This window comes from Acipenser ruthenus, chromosome 7 (assembly GCF_902713425.1).
Source record: "Acipenser ruthenus chromosome 7, fAciRut3.2 maternal haplotype, whole genome shotgun sequence".
NCBI lineage: Eukaryota > Metazoa > Chordata > Actinopteri > Acipenseriformes > Acipenseridae > Acipenser > Acipenser ruthenus.
The window spans coordinates 29,487,979-29,506,970 of NC_081195.1; the positions used below are offsets into that span (position 1 = coordinate 29,487,979).

General features: G+C 42.0%; 1 protein-coding gene across 6 annotated transcripts; it reads left to right on the forward strand.

Annotated features, from left to right (window-relative positions):
- Nucleotides 1–468: 468 nt before the first annotated feature.
- On the forward strand, nt 469–18,720 carry LOC131737476 (hypoxia-inducible factor 1-alpha-like). 6 transcript variants are annotated; one of them, XM_059026755.1, is made up of 4 exons: nt 469–617; nt 15,814–16,004; nt 16,751–16,934; nt 18,186–18,720. In XM_059026755.1, the coding sequence occupies exons 1-4, from the start codon at nt 586–588 to the stop codon at nt 18,217–18,219; spliced, it is 441 nt and encodes a 146-aa protein (XP_058882738.1). In that variant the 5' UTR covers nt 469–585; the 3' UTR covers nt 18,220–18,720. The 6 variants fall into 6 exon arrangements, 5 of the variants coding, with proteins under 5 accessions (XP_058882738.1, XP_058882737.1, XP_058882736.1 ...); XR_009329118.1 differs by lacking the exon at nt 469–617 and adding an exon at nt 17,428–17,536 and having other exon boundaries at nt 14,182–16,004; XM_059026754.1 differs by lacking the exon at nt 469–617 and having other exon boundaries at nt 14,182–16,004; nt 16,751–16,969.
- The last annotated feature ends 272 nt before the right edge of the window (nt 18,721–18,992 follow it).

Sequence of the window (18,992 nt, forward strand, 5' to 3'; positions counted from 1 at the left end):
ACCACAAATGATGACCAATTAACTGTTAATAACGTTCAATAAAGTTACTGTGGCAGGTTTGGCCAATAGCGTAAGTGTCTAACTAGGCCTATATGGCGGTTACCTCGGTTCGTTTGGTAAGTTCTATACTAATTTGTGCCTACAAATATTGTAATAGGTATATAAATAGATACTACTTTAAAATATTCAATTAATTTGGTTGTTTTTGTTAATGTTTATTTTAATGTTCAGTTTATTCATGTATCTATTTATCTATCTATATGGCGATGTACCGTTCTTGTCGACTACGTATTTGTTTTTCATTTGTGCACAAAATGATCCTTCCGACATTACAACAGACTTAAAATAAGGTGTTAGGTGTTGAAGGGCGGGCACTAGGACCCAGCGGAGTCCTGTTCGGCTTTTGTCTAAATGCGCGCGTGACAGGACAGGATCTCGCGGTCAGCCAAGCTTGCCGTGCTCGAGCCGCGCTCACCTGGGAGTCCTGAAGAAGGCGCGCTGCACGAGCTCAATAGCGCAGCTCGAAACTAATCGCCGTCTTGTACAAATTGTAATAAATAAATAATATTTATTTTGTTTTTTTTTATGGAAATGAGCGAAAGAAACCCCACGAAACGGTAAGTGGCGTTTATTATTATTAAAATACAGAATGCTGTAAGAATTATTTGCAGATAAATATCATATTAAAAAATAAATACATCACAGTACACTTAAGAACAAGTACCTTATGCAGTAACTTAAACAACAAAGTCTGAAATTAACGAACAACAAACACAAAATACAATACGTAATTTCAATTCAGTGGAAAGTTCAAGTAAGAGCAGATACAGTAAATAAAATACGTTCCGGGATTCAAATGGGAAATAATTCAGTTCGGAGCATAGTCTTGGATATCTTTAATACTTTTAATAGCTTGGAATATATATTTTATTTTTGTTTTCATTAAAAAAAAAAAAAGTTTATTCTGTCAAAGCATTCATTGTTAATTGTAGCTTTAAAAAAATACATTTCTACAACGTCTGTTACCCTATTATTATTATTATTATTATTTATTTCTTAGCAGACGCCCTTATCCAGGGCGACTTACAATCGCAAGCAAATACAAATACATTCAAGTGTTACAATATAAGTCATACAATAAGAACAAGAAATACAATAATTCTCAAGTGTGACAAACCACAATTCAATAATACAGCAGATAATAGTGAAAGTTACATCAGGATATGATTAAGTAGTGATAGTTACATCAGGATATGATTAAGTACAAAATACTACAGATTAAACACTTGGGAGATTACAATATTCTGAGGTACAGGATTAAATGCAGTAAAATAGGGGGCAGATAAGAGCAAAATAAAGCATATTTAAATGAAGGGTGATAGTGTCCCAGGATACAACAGAGGAGTTCTACAGGTGCTGTTTGAAGAGGTGAGTCTTAAGGAGGCGCCGGAATGTGGTCAGGGACTGGGCAGTCCTGACATCTGTAGGAAGGTCGTTCCACCACTGCGGAGCAAGGGTGGAGAAGGAGCGGGCTCGGGAGGCAGGGGAGCGTAGCGGAGGTAGAGCCAGTCTTCTAGTGCAGGCGGAGCGGAGAGGTCGAGTGGGGGTGTAGGGAGAGATGAGGGTCTGGAGGTAGCTGGGTGCAGTCTGATCAAGGCATCTGTAGGCTAGTACAAGAGTCTTGAACTGGATGCGAGCGGTGATCGGGAGCCAGTGGAGCGAGCGGAGTAGTGGAGTAGCGTGGGCGAAGCGAGGTAGAGAGAACACCAGGCGAGCAGCAGAGTTCTGGATGAGCTGGAGCGGACGGGTGGCGGACGCAGGGAGGCCAGCCAGGAGGGAGTTGCAGTAGTCTAGGCGGGAGAGTACCAGGGCCTGGACCAGGAGCTGGGTAGCATAGTTGGTGAGGAAGGGTCGGATTCTTCGGATGTTGCTCAGGAAGAATCTGCAAGTGCGTGCCAGAGTGGAGATGTGCTGGGAATAAGAGAGGCAGGGGTCCAGGGTGACTCCAAGGTTCTTAGCGGAGGAAGAGGGAGAGAGTGTGGTAGATTCCAGAGGAACAGAGATAGAGAGATCAGAGGAGGGGGAGGAGGAGGGAAAGAAAAGGAGGTCAGATTTAGAGAGGTTGAGTTTGAGGTGATGCGAGTGCATCCAGGAGGAAATAGCAGACAGACAGGTAGAGATACGGGAGGAGATGGTGGAGTCAGAGGTGGGGAAGGAGAGGAAAATCTGAGCATCATCAGCATAGAAATGGTATGAGAAACCATAGGATGCGATGAGGGGGCCCAGGGAGCGGGTGTAGAGAGAGAACAGGAGAGGACCCAAGACTGACCCTTGGGGGACTCCAGTCAAGAGAGGGTGAGGTGTGGAGGTTGCTCCACGCCAGGTTACCTGGTAAGTGCGGTTGGAGAGGTAGGAGGAGAACCAGGCCAGAGCAGTGCCAGAGATCCCCAGGTCAGCAAGAGATGATAGTAGAATAGAGTGATCAACAGTGTCAAAGGCAGCAGAGAGGTCGAGGAGAATTAGGACAGAGGAGAGAGAGGCAGCTCGGGCACACTTAAGTGAGTTGGTGACAGAGAGAAGGGCGGTTTCAGTGGAGTGAGCAGAGCGGAAGCCAGATTGGAGAGGGTCAAGCAGAGAGTGGTTGGACAGGAAAGCAGAGAGCTGGCGGTGTACAGTCCGCTCGAGGGTTTTGGAGAGGAAGGGTAGGAGGGAGACAGGACGGTAGCTCTGGAGGGAGGTGGGGTCGAGGGTAGGTTTTTTGAGGAGGGGAGTGATAGAGGCTTTTTTGAAGGCAGAGGGGAAGATGCCAGAAAGTAGAGAGGTGTTGAGGAGGGAGGAGATGAAGGGGAGTAGAGCAGGAGCAGCAGCTTGAAAGAGGTGAGTGGGGAGGGGGTCCAAGGCACACGTGGTGGGTTTGTGACCCTGGAGCAGGGAGGAGAGGTCAGAGTCTGAGAGGGGCAAGAAGGTGGAGAGGGAGGGCGAGTTAGTAGGGGATGTAGTGGGTGTAGGGGTTGGAGCAGGAGGGGGTGCGGGGGAGGGAGAGGTGTTAAAGAGTTTGCGGATATCTGAGATTTTAGAAGAGAAGAAGGAGGCAAAGTCGTCAGGGGAGATGGAGGAGGGAGGAGGAGGGGGGGGAGGGTTTAGGAGGGAGGAGAAGGTAGAGAATAGTTTACGTGGGTTGTTAGTGGAGGCTTGGATTACAGATTGGAAATAAGCACATTTAGCAGAGGAGAGAGTAGAGGAGAAGGAGGAGAGAAGAGTGCGGTAAAGGTCTAGGGCAGCAGGGAGTTTGGTTCTCTTCCATTTCTTTTCAGCAGATCGCAGTGTGATTCTTGCCGAGCGGAGCACAGAGGAGAGCCAGGGATGGGGAGGGGAGGGGCGAGCGGGTCGGGAGGTGAGGGGACAGAGGGAGTCGAGGGAGGAGGTGAGTGAGGAGAAGAGGGTGGAGGTAGCAGAGTCTACGGAGAGTTGTGAAAAGGAGTCGATAGGAGGGAGGTGAGAGAGAGCAGTGGAGGCAAGGACAGAGGGGGAGAGAGAGCGGAGGTTACGGCGAGAGGTGACAGTGGGGGTAGGAGGAGCAGGGAGAGGGGGGAGAGACAGAGAAAAAGAGATGAAATAGTGATCAGAGAGGTCCAGGGGGGTGACAGAGAGGTTGGAGGGGCAGCAGGCCCTGGAGAAGGTGAGGTCCAGGTAATTTTAAAAATTACATCGACATCAATTTAATTTAGAACATGTTGTGCTTTCATACACGTTTAAAATAAATATGATATCAAGATATTAAATAACCCGAGGTTGTCTTACACATTTATTTTGTGTGTAATATGTTTTATATTTCGTGAGAAATAGACGCTATCTATGAATACGATATTCCGAATCCATCAATAGGGCTGTCTTTCTTATTTAGAAATAATGAAAGAACTTTTATGAAATCAGCGGCAAACGATTAGATTTAAAGTCATTTTGACATAAAGAAAGAAAATAAATATGTTGGAGATTTTACTTCTGAAACCCCAGCAACGTGAACTAAAAAAAAAAAAAAAAAAATCACAGGGAGAGACGGTAAAGCATAGAGAAGCATTGTGAATCACAGAGAGGAACAGTGCAGGTAAAGCACAGGGAAGCATTGTGAAGAAGCACAGAGAGAGGGACAGTGCAGGTAAAGCACAGGGAAGCATTGTGAAGAAGCACAGAGAGAGGGACAGTGCAGGTAAAGCACAGGGAAGCATTGTGAAGAAGCACAGAGAAGGACAGTGCAAGTAAAGCACAGGGAAGCATTGTGAAGAAGCACAGAGAGAGGGACAGTGCAGTTAAAGCACAGGGAAGCATTGTGAAGAAGCACAGAGAGGGACAGTGCAGGTAAAGCACAGGGAAGAATTGTGAAGAAGCACAGAGAGAGGGACAGTGCAGTTAAAGCACAGGGAAGCATTGTGAAGAAGCACAGAGAGGGACAGTGCAGGTAAAGCACAGGGAAGCATTGTGAAGAAGCACAGAGAGGGACAGTGCAAGTAAAGCACAGAGAAGCATTGTGAAGCACAGGAGGGACAGTGCAGGTAAAGCATTGGTCTTCAGTCTTCCTCCTGGGGACTCCCTGTGTCTTCTGGTTTTTGTTCCAACCGTTACTCTCAATTACTTCATTAAACCCTCAATTGAACTAACGAGTCGCTTAATTAGACTTTTTTTAATTGTTTAACTTATAAACAGGGGCGCTAGGGCACCGCCCCACCATAGCAGAACACAAGAAAAAAAAATAAAAAATCATAAAAACAACTGTGAACATTTAAGTGCTTAATTCTGACATTTACTCATGTTCTTAGTTGTTATTATCCACAGCAAATGTGCATTTTATGGGAAAAAAGTATTAATGCCAAATCGCTGGTTGTGCTGATCGTATGCCTCTTCTCCTTGTTCCGGGGGGTCGTGCCCGGAGGATGACCATTCATGAGCATGCGCTCTTATGATTTCGGCAGAAATTGCAGCCTAGCTTTTCACTGCTCCTATTAATCCCATTTGGACGGTGAATTTAAGGCCCAATGGGGAGTCTATGCAGTTACCACCTAGACACACTAGATGGCTGTTTATAAAATATTGCTATATTTATCAAGACGATTAATGTTGTAGCCAAATAGCAGCCTTAGAATAAGAACATTAAACAAGGAGAAAGAGAAGAAGAAGTCTGTAGCTCGCAACAATTTTTGTTAGAAAGTGAACGTTGACAGAACAAGAAAGGCCAATGAACGTCGTGCTCTGTCTACAGCAACTCACAGATCAGTGAGTTGGGCCTGGATCAGCCAAATGGTACAGTAAATCAGCGACAGGGGGAAACTGTACAACCGGGCATTCTCCAGAACATGGTACGAGAAAAAGCCCTGGCTGTGTGGGTGTGCAACACGCAACACAGTGTTCTGCTTTCCATGTCTGCTGTTTCGGACAACTGACCGAGGGGTGAGCGACATGAAGCACATCTCGGAAAAGACGAAAAAGTACGAACACGGTAAAACCCATATGCAAAATGTGGTAAAGCTAGCGATGTTGGGCAAAGTTACAAAGCTACCCAACTGGATGAGGGCTACAGAAACAGAATTCAAAAACACAACGAAGAGGTAGACAGGAACTTGCATATTTGCCTTTGAGCTAGCTTTATGTGGCCATGATGAGAGTGAAGGCTCGCAAAACCAAGGCTTGCAATGCTCTCCAGAAAGAAGAAACTCACTGAGGACATCCCAGAGTTCAATAAAAAAAGGTCATTGAGAGGTCTGCCTCCCAGAAAGAGAGACGTGCAAAGTTTCTTTATAGGTAAATGCCTGACTGTTTCTGATCCTCACATGTGTGATTCTGTGTCAGCTGAGCAAAATAATGAATTTACACACACCATCACTCTCACTCACTCACTCTCACTCACTTTTTAATGTAATGTGAATGTTGATAAGTTAAATGGAAACAATGTAAATAGTTTTAATGTAATATATATATATATATATATAATTTGGGGGAGTTATCAGGTTTCTGCCCCACCTTACAAAAGACCCACCATCCGCCACTGCTTATAAATCTCCAACTGTTTCAAATAATTAAAGCTTCAATTAGGCAAATTATTAGTTAAATTCAGGGTTCAATGAAGTAATTGAGAGCAGCTCGTTTGGAACAAAAACCAGCAGGGCAGGCAGGCGGGGGCTCCGGGACAGGACCTTTGAACCGCTGTCCTATAGAGCATCAGTTCTCTCTGCTTTTTGTTCTGAAAGAGCTGCTGTCAATAACTTAAACCTGTAATTGAAAAAATAATGAACCTTATCAAAGCTTTTAAATTATTTTTTAGCTTGTACAAAAAGCTGGAGATTTCAAGGCTATTATAAAACCTTTAAAACAAGGTAACTTGAAATCTCCAGCTCTTTTCTTTAAGAGCGCATAATAATTGTAAAAGTTCCAATTAAGCAAATTATTAGTTAATAATATTTATTTTCTGAAGTGCCTAAATGCACGCATCTCAAGGCGTTTTTAATCATTTGATGAAGTCATTGAGAGAAGCTCTTCTAAATGGCTCCCAGCTGGATCTGTATTTTCTGCAGCTTGTCTTTTGCACTTATCTGCTCTACACTTTGCTGCACTGTTCTGCTATTGCTCTCAATTCGATTTGGATTTACTAAATCTGTATATACTATTTGCAGCATTTTGTATAGTTGCTGTTCCTCTATTCACTCCTCTACTGCACTTCTAGCACGCCTATATCTGATCCTGCTCATACATAAATGGATCAAAATATCTGCTCTTACTTGAACTTGTCCCTAAGTTGAATTCCATACTTTCTTTTATATTTACCGATCCCTTCCAGCTCTGTGGTCTTTTTCCATGACAAAAAGTTTTTAAAGCTGAAATAATTCAGTGTGTTAAAAGAGCACAGCTGTCTCTTGGCCGTTTCGGCAGTACAACGTCATAATGGAAATATTATTATACAGTATATGGGATTTTATACAGCACTGTGTATGCCTACATCTTGCATTGAGAAAGTAACGCGTTTGGAATCAGAATAAATTAACTTTTTATGTAATACAGTTCACATGCAGTCATCATTTTGGTACTGGAAGTAGCATTTTCATAATTGTATTTTGTTGGTACCTAATGATATACTAGGAGTATATTTGACATGGTTGGGTATGTGGGTTGGGTTTGTGTCTGTGGAACACAGACAATCGTTTAACCTGGAAAAAATACAGTACCTGGAGCAGATATACGTGTTTGTTATTATTATACTTACAGCTGTCACATTATTTTTACATGCAATTATCCATTTATACGGTTAGGTTTTTACTGGAGCAACCTAGGTAAAGTACAAGGGTACAGGAAGGTTAAGGGGAAACATGGTAGATTTGTTGGTGATTGTGTGGACTCACACACACACACACACACACACACACACACGTGCGCGCGCACGCACACCTTGCCAAGACTGTATTTTTGTAGGCTTCTATTGCATAAATAAGCAGAAACAACAAGCAAGCAAGTCTGAGAACACCGTGTTTCCCTCAGAGTGGGCATTGAGAGTCAGATCGGCGCGGCCCCTCCTTCTCACGTGGTGGGGGGGGGCAGTGCGTCACTCAGCTATAACAAGGAAACGAGCCACTTATCTTTACTTAATTGTCACATCTTAAGAGTACTATGCAGTACGTGCTCTGTGTCACTGCTGCAGTGCTAAACACTGGGAACCTGACGCTTTCAAAGCTGAGAAAAGTTTACTTCCAGAGCAGAACCGAACACACTGAAAAAAAAATGTGTTGAAAACAACACAACTAGTGTTAGAAATAACACAAACCTGGTGTTCAAACAGGGACAACACAAGTTCGTGTTAAGATCAACACAATTATTGTGCGCTGATTGAATTACACAATTTTGTGTTGCACTTCACACAAATGTGGTGTTCAATATTTTCTGTGGGTATAACGCAATATTGTGTTATATAAAACACATATTAGTGTGCAGACTTAAATACAACACAAATTAGTGTTTAAAAATCCCACACAACGTTGTGTTAATTTTGTTGTTTTGTGGGGCTGTCAAAAGAAAGGCAAATTGTTGCACTAAATTAAATACACACTATGATTGTTCAGGGATTAAACAATAATGGATGCGACACAAATTAAAAGAAAGTACATCAGATTTTATTAAGTTCATTTACATTAATAAACATTTTTTTACCAAAAAAGGATAAAAAAAAAAACTTATTTTTTTCATGCTAGTATTCTGAACGATAAGCTATAAATTATTTTATGTATGACTGGTCCAAAATACAAGGTAAATGGTCCAAATTACAAGACAATAGTCCATATTTAACAGATATTAATCATTACATTAATTCATAGCAGTATTTTTATAATCTGCTGAGCAACTTTTTCCTCAGCTGGGAAGTAAACAAAAGATGACAGCAGTTATGTGAGGTCAGGCTAAAAAAAAATGCTGCTGGTGTTAAAGGACGTTTTTTTTTTTTTTGCACTGCCTCCAAGATTATTATTTATTTATTAGCAGACGCACGTGCCCAGCATGACAAGATAGCTCCAAGATGCCTTCTCATGCACCTGCTCAAAACTACATTTCCCATCACCCTCCCACTCAGTGGTAAATCCATTGTAGTCACATGTTAGCAGGAGGATGATGGGAAATGTCATTTTGAGCAGGTGCATGAGAAGGCATCTTGAGTGGAGGGCAATTTATCCGTTTAAAAAAGTGGTCAAAATGTCAAAATAAATAAATATATATAACAATACACACAACTTACTTAACCAGTTCATATAGCAATACACAGGAACATGTAACAATAAAAAGAATCAAACAAAACGCCTTCAGTTACCCTTTAACAGTTGCAGCAATGTTCTGCTTGTGTGGGACACATTTTCTGGAACATCTCTGTACCTTTAAGGGTGTTGCCCAATAAGGAATTGCTCGCAGCAGTTAATACAGTGTTTATGCCAAAGACAAACACTTCTAGAAAGCTGAAGAATTTACTGAGCTTGGGAGGATAGCGCACATTTGTCACGCAATAAAACTGGAACAACTGTACAATGGCAGAGCTTATCTTCTTGGGTTCAACAATTACTGCATGTCCATCTGATATAATATAAAAGGATTTCTCAGTAGCACAATCTCCAATACTCAGATGATAGGGTTGAGTTCTGGCAAGTTGATGGTTTTTCTGGTCACTCAGCTTCAAGAAGTCTTCAATAGAGGTTCCCAACTAAAACATAAAAATAATATATGTAAGTTTAAAGGGTAACTAAAGGTATTTTTGTATGCTACATGTTCTCATACGTTGCTACAACTGTTTAAGTAAGGTGTGTGTATTGTTTTAATCACATGGCTTCTCATCTCCCTGCTCAGAACTACATTTGCGGTCATCCTCCTGCTCATAAGCTGGAAGATGATGGGAAATGTATTTCTGCGCAAGGAGATTCAAAGCCATCCTGGAGACAGAACAAAAGTGGAATGCAATTTAAAATAGCAAAAAAAAGTGGTCAAAAAAAAATTAATCTTTGCACCTGGTAGCAACACAGAGGAACATGTAACACAATAAAAAACACATCTTTACTTACCCTTTAAAACATATGAGTCCATGTTTTACAAACCAAATGTAATGACTGTTACAGAAAAAAGGCAAACATTAACTGCAATACATTAGGCAATAGGTATTCTGAGTCTGCACTCAATGTAGGAGAGGGGCCATGAACATTTGACAACAGTACGTCACTCTTTCATGATTTATAAATTTAAAACAAAGACTGCAATGTAAACATGTTTAGATCCCACATACTTACTGGAGTCTCTTCCATGAGGTAGGATTTTGCTGCAAAAGCATTGGTTCTGTGTTTCCCCATCACTGGTAAGAGGGCCACCAAGCAGTCAACATCAGCTTCACATACTGCTTCCGAAAAAATGACAAGACTTTTTTTTTTTTTTAGTTGGGTGGCAAAGTGTCAGGCTAAGTTAACATTTAACTATCCAATCAAAAGGACCTAAATCGTATTTTACCTGAGGAAGCTTCACCATCCAGTTTTTGTACAATGTCTGCACATTTATGGTTCTCCTGGCAGAATCTGATGACTTCTTTTTCCTCGGCTGCTTCAAACAGTGGAGCCGCTTCACTGGTATCAGATACACCCAGAAATTGAAAATCCTGGGAAACCTGGAACATAATGGGAAGGGGGAAAAACAATAATACAATATTATTATAAAAGATAATAAAATACAGTATGTATATTTCACAAGTCCTCATACACAGCTTACATGGGGGAGTGTATTTACTGAGAAAAATAACATGTTAAAGCTATTTACAACATGTTTCAGAATTGTAATTAGCAATCTGAGGGGGAAGAAAATGTAGCTCACAAGGCCAGGCACATCCAGAAAGTGGGGATACTGTCTTAGAATTGCCTTGACCACACGATGTTCTTCCTTAATCCTCTGCTGACGTGATTGAAATGTGTACTTCATTATGTCAAAAATGACATCTTTGTTAGAGGCCAGTGGCCCATATTTTGCAATCTTAGAATTGCGCCCCTTGTTTCATGATGGGTTTGCTCACCTGACATCCCAGGAGTGAAAGGTTTATTAGTACCACCTGAAAATAAAGTAATTAAAACAGTAATTAATACTTCATACATAAATCATACATAAATCATCTTTTTCCACCTCAACATAAATCATGTTGAGGTGGAAAAAGATGACCTTTTGTACAACGCTTCAAAGGCTGGGTGTCTATGTATGCTAACATATTAATTTTATTTCAGCATTTAAAAAAAAATCTTCTTGTTCATTTTAAATTTACAGACGTGCTCAAATTTGTTGGTACCCTTATAGCTCATTGAAATAATGCTTCATTCCTCCTGAAAAGTGATGAAATTAAAAGCTATTTTATCATGTATACTTGCATGCCTTTGGTATGTCATAGAATAAAGCAAAGAAGCTGTGAAAAGAGATGAATTATTGCTTATTCTACAAAGATATTCTAAAATGGCCTGGACACATTTGTTGGTACCCCTTAGAAAAGGTAATAAATAATTGGATTATAGTGATATTTCAAACTAATTAGTTTCTTTAATTAGTATCACACATGTCTCCAATCTTGTAATCAGTCATTCAGCCTATTTAAATGGAGAAAAGTAGTCACTGTGCTGTTTGGTATCATTTGTGTGCACCACACTGAACATGGACCAGAGAAAGCAAAGGAGAGAGTTGTCTGAGGAGATCAGAAAGAAAATAATAGACAAGCATGGTAAAGGTAAAGGCTACAAGACCATCTCCAAGCAGCTTGATGTTCCTGTGACAACAGTTGCAAATATTATTAAGAAGTTTAAGGTCCATGGAACTGTAGCCAACCTCCCTGGGCGCGGCCACAAGAGGAAAATCGACCCCAGATTGAACAGAAGGATAGTGCAAATGGTAGAAAAAGAACCAAGGATAACTGCCAAAGAGATACAAGCTGAACTCCAAGGTGAAGGTACGTCAGTTTCTGATCGCACCATCCGTCGCTTTTTGAGCAAAAGTGGGCTCCATGGAAGAAGACCCAGGAGGACTCCAATTTTGAAAGAAAAACATAAAAAAGCCAGACTGGAATTTGCTAAAATGCATATTGATAAGCCACAATCCTTCTGGGAGAATGTCCTTTGGACAGATGAGTCAAAACTGGAGCTTTTTGGCAAGTCACATCAGCTCTATGTTCACAGACGAAAAAATGAAGCTTTCAAAGAAAAGAACACCATACCTACAGTGAAACATGGAGGAGGCTCGGTTATGTTTTGGGGCTGCTTTGCTGCGCCTGGCACAGGGTGCTTTGAATCTGTGCAGGGCACAATGAAATCTCAAGACTATCAAGGCATTCTGGAGCGAAACGTACTGCCCAGTGTCAGAAAGCTCTGTCTCAGTCGCAGGTCATGGGTCCTCCAACAGGATAATGACCCAAAACACACAGCTAAAAGCACCCAAGAATGGATAAGAACAAAACATTGGACTATTCTGAAGTGGCCTTCTATGAGTCCTGATCTGAATCCTATCGAACATCTATGGAAAGAGCTGAAACTTGCAGTCTGGAGAAGGCACCCATCAAACCTGAGACAGCTGGAGCAGTTTGCTCAGGAAGAGTGGGCCAAACTACCTGTTAACAGGTGCAGAAGTCTCATTGAGAGCTACAGAAAATGTTTGATTGCAGTGATTGCCTCTAAGGGTTGTGCAACAAAATATTAGGTTAGTGGTCCCATCATTTTTGTCCATGCCATTTTCATTTGTTTTCTTATTTACAATATTATGTTGAATAAAAAATCAAAAGCAAAGTCTGATTTCTATTAAATATGGAATAAACAATGGTGGATGCCAATTACTTTTGTCAGTTTCAAGTTATTTCAGAGAAAATTGTGCATTCTTCGTTTTTTGAGGAGGGGTACCAACAAATTTGAGCACGTCTGTACTAAATACTCAACAATAAGAAGCAGGTTTCAGGACTAACGAAGAGGCCTCACCGTGAGGCAAGATCGAAACCAGTCACGTATTTTCAAAAACTAGTCAAAATATTTTGAATAATTTATGTGCCATAAAATACAATGATATGCGATGTATTATTGCTGCAATACATACAAGGCATTACATTAAAAGGTGGTAATTGAAACTCGCTGTTCGAAGGAGACGCCTCGCGCGCACGCACACACAACAGGAGCTGCAGTTTTCACCGTTGCAAACGGAAATGGTTAGTTTCCCGCCTACAGACATATAAGCTCATATTTAAAAAGCAAAACACAGACACATATACATATATATATATATATATATATATATATATATGTGTGTGTGTATATATATATATACACACACACACATTATTTAAAGAAGGTGACTCGTGTTCACGTTTATTTTTCATGTTAAAATTTGTTCTTAATGTTGTTGTGTTGCTCTAAAACTGTGGTGGTTTAAAAACACCAACACAAATAAAGTGTTTCATTTAACTCATTTTGTGTTGAAGGGCAAAAACAACGATTGTGTTTAATTTCAACACAATTTTTTTCAGTGCAGAACAGAATAGAGCTGAGCAAAACTGAGCAAAGCTTTCACCCGCAGCTTCCTCCCCTCCTTGCGTCATTGTTCAGGATCAGAGAGCTTCCTTGCAGACAGACACTGTCCTGGAGTTCAGGAAGCAGCGCAGCCCGCATGGAAGTGCAACCTGGTTCTCAGTTTTTAAGAATGATGGGGTTTTTTTATTTTAAAAACAATACAAACAGTACATTGCATATACCTGGATACCATAAAACTTACATTTGAATCTGGAGCTTCCAGGGGGCGGCGCACTTTTGGCCAAGTTCCACCCAGGCAGGGAGGTCTCAAGTCGGTTGCGTAATCCCTCTCTCACCACTGCGCACCAGCGATTCCTGTGGAGGCCGGGCGCCTGCCTGCCTGCCTGTAAGCTGGCTGTGCTGTTGGCACTGGATCCCCGTTAGTCCTCCGACACGATAGGTCTGGTGACATAGCTGTGGACTTGCAGGGTGAAAAAAAGAGGTTGCTTTGATTGCGAGTGTTTCAGAGGATGCATGAGCACGCTTGTCTTCGCCTCTCCAGAGTCACTACGGGGGGTTGCAGCAGTGAGATACGGTCTTAAAAACAATTGGATATTCCAAATTAGGAGAAAAACGGGGCTAAAATGAATTAGTGATTCCAAATATATTTATCCTCAAATAGTCTATTTTAAACATTAGAAATAATAATATAATGTACGGCGATGTTCCCACCAATTCAACTTCAAGGCAGTGCACTTAAATATATTTATCACGGGCTTTGCTGAGTATCCGTTCTGGTTTCAAATGCCACTACAACCCACACCGCATTTTACTAATCTCTGGAAATCCTGAAAGCTGGAAATGTGATCGTCGGTGAGATTTCTAAGGAAATGTATTCCCTTTATATTGACAATGGTGTTTAGTTTGCAAGCAAGCGGAACCTACCTTGAAAAAGTAACGAAATACAGCCGCATAAGAGGAGGTCAGCAAAATTCAGCTTCATATTTTATTTTATTTTATTTATTGTTTTTGGAAGGAGCTTTTTTTGTGATTTCATCTGAAGTATTTGAAGATGTTTGAGACGCGGTGTTTATCATCTAAGTTCACAAATAGACACCGGTCTCCCATATCTGCCATGCCAACTGGCAAATATTGTAAATAAACGGCAAGGCGTTTCATAGATGTTTTGCAGTATATTTACAGATTTAAGTTGTTGGTGTTTGTTTTTCGTCACCCCTTTAAACCTTAATTAATAGTTTAAATGTACTAGTTGTGACGGGGCATATGTCCTGCGCACTGACTTTGATGCGGGGGAGGGCACGCTCCATCTGGGATCGCCATCAGCTGAATGGAGTTAGCTGGTGGGCGGGTCTCAGCGGAGCGTGTCTGTTTAAAAAGAGCAGCTCGGCAGCGTGCGCGCAACCTGGAGTCGGCATCCGTTAGGGCCGTGCTCTGCTCATTCTGTTTTTGTTTTATTGTTTGTTTATTTATTTTTGTATTTTAACGTCCTTTACTCTGTGTCTTCCATCGTGGTTCTCTGCTGCCTCCCTGCTACTCTCCAGCGCGGTAGGAAAATGAATCCTTTACATAGTTTAATTATTTAAATCACAGGAGAAAACAAACGCACAATGCATTCGGCAATTAGACTGAAGCAGACGGAACGAAATGCAGGTTCAAATAGATTTTCAATTTTATGTGTTGGAAAACATGGATCGAGAATTGATTAGCAGTTTGCTACGCATGTGAACTGGCAGAGCTATACTGGTGTTCTTTTCTGAAAAGAGACTAATATTGCAGATAGCAGACTTTGGTTCAAATTGCATATACTGCTAACAATTGATAAGAGACCTTGCATCTAGAAGCTTCTTGTCCAACATTGACTGCAAGCTAGCAAGATAACAATGCTGTGGACCAGAAGGGGCCAGGCTCTAAGACTTTTGGGAATACAAAGCATAAAGGAGCTAAAAGGCTCCCAGGGACTGCCGTTGGACCCAAAGGTTCACAGGGAGAATAAGAGATAATGCCACTGGACTCAAAGGGTCTCAGGCAAAACGGAGAGATAGGAACAAGGAAGATGACAAAAACCAGATGTATGGACCTTTTTGGGGCACCAGGGGTCTGAAGAATGCACTGAGTTCAGAGGTCGTCACAATAGACTACACACACAGACACACACACACCACACACACACACTCACACTAAATGAAATATATGGTAACAGGATAATGTGTTGTACCTTTTCTATTGGTTAAGTGTTAGAGAAAGAGGAGGTGGACCATCTATACAGAAGGGTATTTAATGTCATGCAACAATTGTAAGAACGAGTATTCTGTTTGTCCTGTACCTGGGACCAGACTCCCTGCATATTTCATTAAACCTAACAACTGAGTGAAGAAAAGGACTCTGTGCATTTTCTTGAATTTACTTACTCACCATCTTTTTTTTTAAGTTACATCAATATGTAACTTGAAATCTCCAACTTAATTAAGGGTTAGTTTAAGTAGTTGAGAGCTCTCTGCATATCTACCACACGCTCAAACTTGCAAACAGTATAAAAGTGTATTGTTAAGGAGTGACGACGTCATCACACAGGGTGACGCAGTTTAAAGGTGGAGAGACCAACACAAAGGGGCATCACAGTCAGTGCAAACTTGTCCAATGTAATTATGGTCCGCTTCACTAACTCTCCTCCCCACCGCTACCTGATCCTCCCTCCTTCTCCTCCTCTCTGCACCTCCTGGCTTCTCCCTGCACCTCCCCACCCATCCCTGCCTCTCCTGTCTGTCCCCTGCAGGGTGTGCTCTGAGAAGCACAGGGAGAAGTCTCGTGAAGCTGCCCGGAGTCAGGGAGAGAAGGAGAGCGAGGTCTTCACACAGCTGGCCCTGCAGCTCCCCCTACCCCTTGGCGCTGCCCAGCAGCTGGACAAGGCGTCCATCGTGAGGCTGACCCTGAGCAACCTGTGCCTCCGAGAACTGCTGCATACAGGTGAGCTGGACTGAAGGGCGCTCGATGCACGAGCCGCGTGCCATAGATCAAAAGCCACAAGGTACAAGCTGCAGACCACTCCATAGAGCAGTGCTTCCCAACTCCAGTTCTGGAGCCCCCCTGCCCTGCTGGGTTTTGTTTCAACCAAGTTCTCAATTACTTAATTGAACCCTGAATTGAACTGACGAGTTGCTTAATTCGACTTTTTCAATTGTTTAGCAGCTTATTCAAAAGTTGGAGATTTCAAGTTCCTTGTTCTACAATATTATACTTAACTTAACCTCCAAACTGTTTAAAATCATTAAAAAGCTCTGATTAGGCAAATTATTAGTTCAATTAAGGGTACAATTAAATAACTGAGGGCAGCTCGGTTGGAACAAAAACCAGAAGGGCTGACCGGGGGGAGCTACAGGACCGGAGTTTGGAACCACTACCATACAGTGTGTGCATGGAGCTTGTCTTGAGCCACAAGCGTTTCTCTGATGAATACATTCTGCACCACTGAACTTGTGCATGCACTTGTTGAACCTCAAGCATATACTGTGAATAAAGGGATTCCGTTACATGAATCAGACTTGCAAAATCATTTTTGTGACCTGGGTCTTTCTGGAAATAGGCTGATATTGTCTTGAGACGAGACCAGAACTTGTGTAATGGTCCATTTAAAGCTGGGAAAACATGACAGAGCAGTACTTGGCTGACAGTAACCAGAATTGACCAGCAGTGACCGCTGGTGTGTGTTCCAGCAGAGGCAGGCTGCGGTGAAGTGGACAATGAGGTGGAGAGGACTGCACCTGTGGAGACGTCGATCGAGGGATTCCTGCTGCTGCTGTCCCAGGACGGGGTCATCATTTACACCTCAGAGGAAGTGACGAGACACACGAGCCTCAGCCAGGCAACATCTACCAGTGTACTGCAGTCACCAGCCAGGTAACATCTACCAGTGTACTGCAGTCACCAGCCAGGTAACATCTAACAGTGTACTGCAGTCACCAGCCAGGTAACATCAACCAGTGCCTCTAGTGCCTTCATCAGTGTTATTGAATCTAAACTGAGTGTGAGGCTCCAGTACTTTCATCAGTGTTATTATTGTGATTTATTTGGTCGACGCTTGTATCCAAAGTGATTTACAATCAGTTATTATAACATACAAATTCCGTCACGTATTTATACATCTAGGTAAAGTACTTGCTTGCTCAAGGGTACAGCAGCAGTGTGTCCCCACCTGGGATTTGAACCCAGATCCCTAACCACTACTCCACACTGCTGCTGTTAATGAAACTAAACTGAATGAGGAAGACCAGCATTTGGCCTCTAGTGCCTCCTTCAGCACTATTGCAACTAAACTGTATCATTCACAGCCTCAGATAAAGACAAAGGTTGTGTTTTTGTAAGTTTCTGTACTCTGGTGTGTTTGTTTCAGATGGATCTCATTGGGCAGTGTATTTTGATTCATTCAAACCTGTGACAAGGAGGAGATGTGCAAGGCCAATCAGGGTCGCACAGTCAACCTCAAATCGGCTTCCTGGAAAGTGAGCAAATCAATTCTAATTCACATATCCTGCCTCCCGAGGTATAGGTATGCTTTACCTGTAACAAGCTCCTGCAATCTGGTTACAATTTCACTTCCTGCAATCTGGTTACAATTTCACTTCCTGTAGTCAGATTACATTTTTAGTCATACAATGCATTAGTAAGACCTCACCTAGAATTTTGTGTTCAGTTCTGGTCACGTCGTTACAAAAAGGATATTGCTGCTGTAGAAAGAGTGCAAAGAAGAGCAACCAGAATTATCCCGGGTTTAAAAGGCATGTCGTATGCAGACAGGCTAAAAGAATTTAACCTATTCAGTCTTGAACAAAGAAGACTATGCGGCGATCTGATTCAAACATTCAAAATCCTAAACGGTATAGACAATGTTGACCCAGGGGACTTCTTTGACCTGAAAAAAGAAACAAGGACCAGGGGTCACAAATGGAGATTGGATAAAGGGGCATTCAGAACAGAAAATAGGAGGCACGTTTTTACACAGAGAATTGTGAGGGTCTGGAACCAACTCCCCAGTAATGTTGTTGAAGCTGACACCCTGGGATCCTTCAAGAAACTAACAACCAAACGAGCAAGATGGGCTGAATGGCCTCCTCGTTTGTAAACTTTCTTATGTTCTTATGTTTGTTTTAGTTTGTCAGGATCCAGCCAATCTGCAGGCTGTTAGTGTCGGTGTTCACCGGCAGAGGGCGACAAAGGAACCAAAAGAGCGCAAGGTGCTGTGGCAATGGCAAAGACTGTGAGGGGGCGCTAAAGGAGCATCCTCACATGTTGTTCCTGTGTGGACCACACAGGGTGTGGTCTTTTTGGTACCAAGGGACATACTACTTGGAAGACTTGCCTGTTCACCTGGAAAAGGATTACAAACTACATTTCCCGATAGCCCTTGTGGATTATAAAGAAAGTGAACAAGTGACACTTACCTGGCGAGACTTTCTGTTCCGAGAGCAGATTTACTGTTACCAGCAGCGACTGGATGGAACTTGGACTGGTCTCTGTTTGCTAAAGCAATACATTTTTCCTTGCAACGAGGACAGCTCGTGCAAACAATAGAGAGGGTTGAAGAAGTGAGATTAGTGGGCAGGTTTTCTTTTGTTTTGTTTATTTTCAAAAATGTTCTGTTGAGTCTTTGAACTTTGTTTAAGGAAATAATAAAAACTGCCTTAACTTCAACCTCACCAAATGCCTCGGTGTCACCTCTCATGCTGCCAGTTGGCTACCACATTAAAATACAGAACAAATATAGATATATATATATATATATATATATATATATATATATATATATATATATATATATATATATTCTATAACTGTTAATTTGCAGTCTGTGTGGAGTTTGCATGTAGTCCTCGCCTTGCGCCCTGTGTATGCCGGGTTAGGCTCCGGCTCACTGCGACCCTGTAAAGGAGTACGTGGTTAATGATAATGGCTGGATGG

What these genes read in the sequence shown, in the direction of transcription:
- LOC131737476 (XM_059026751.1), top strand. Translation starts at nt 15,686, where the DNA reads ATGGTCCGCTTCACTAACTCTCCTCCCCACCGCTACCTGATCCTCCCT. An exon ending in CCGAGAACTGCTGCATACAG is followed by an intron (nt 16,005 to 16,750) that starts GTGAGCTGGACT and finishes TGTGTGTTCCAG; the next exon opens with CAGAGGCAGGCTGCGGTGAA. An exon ending in GTACTGCAGTCACCAGCCAG is followed by an intron (nt 16,935 to 18,185) that starts GTAACATCTACC and finishes TGTTTGTTTTAG; the next exon opens with TTTGTCAGGATCCAGCCAAT.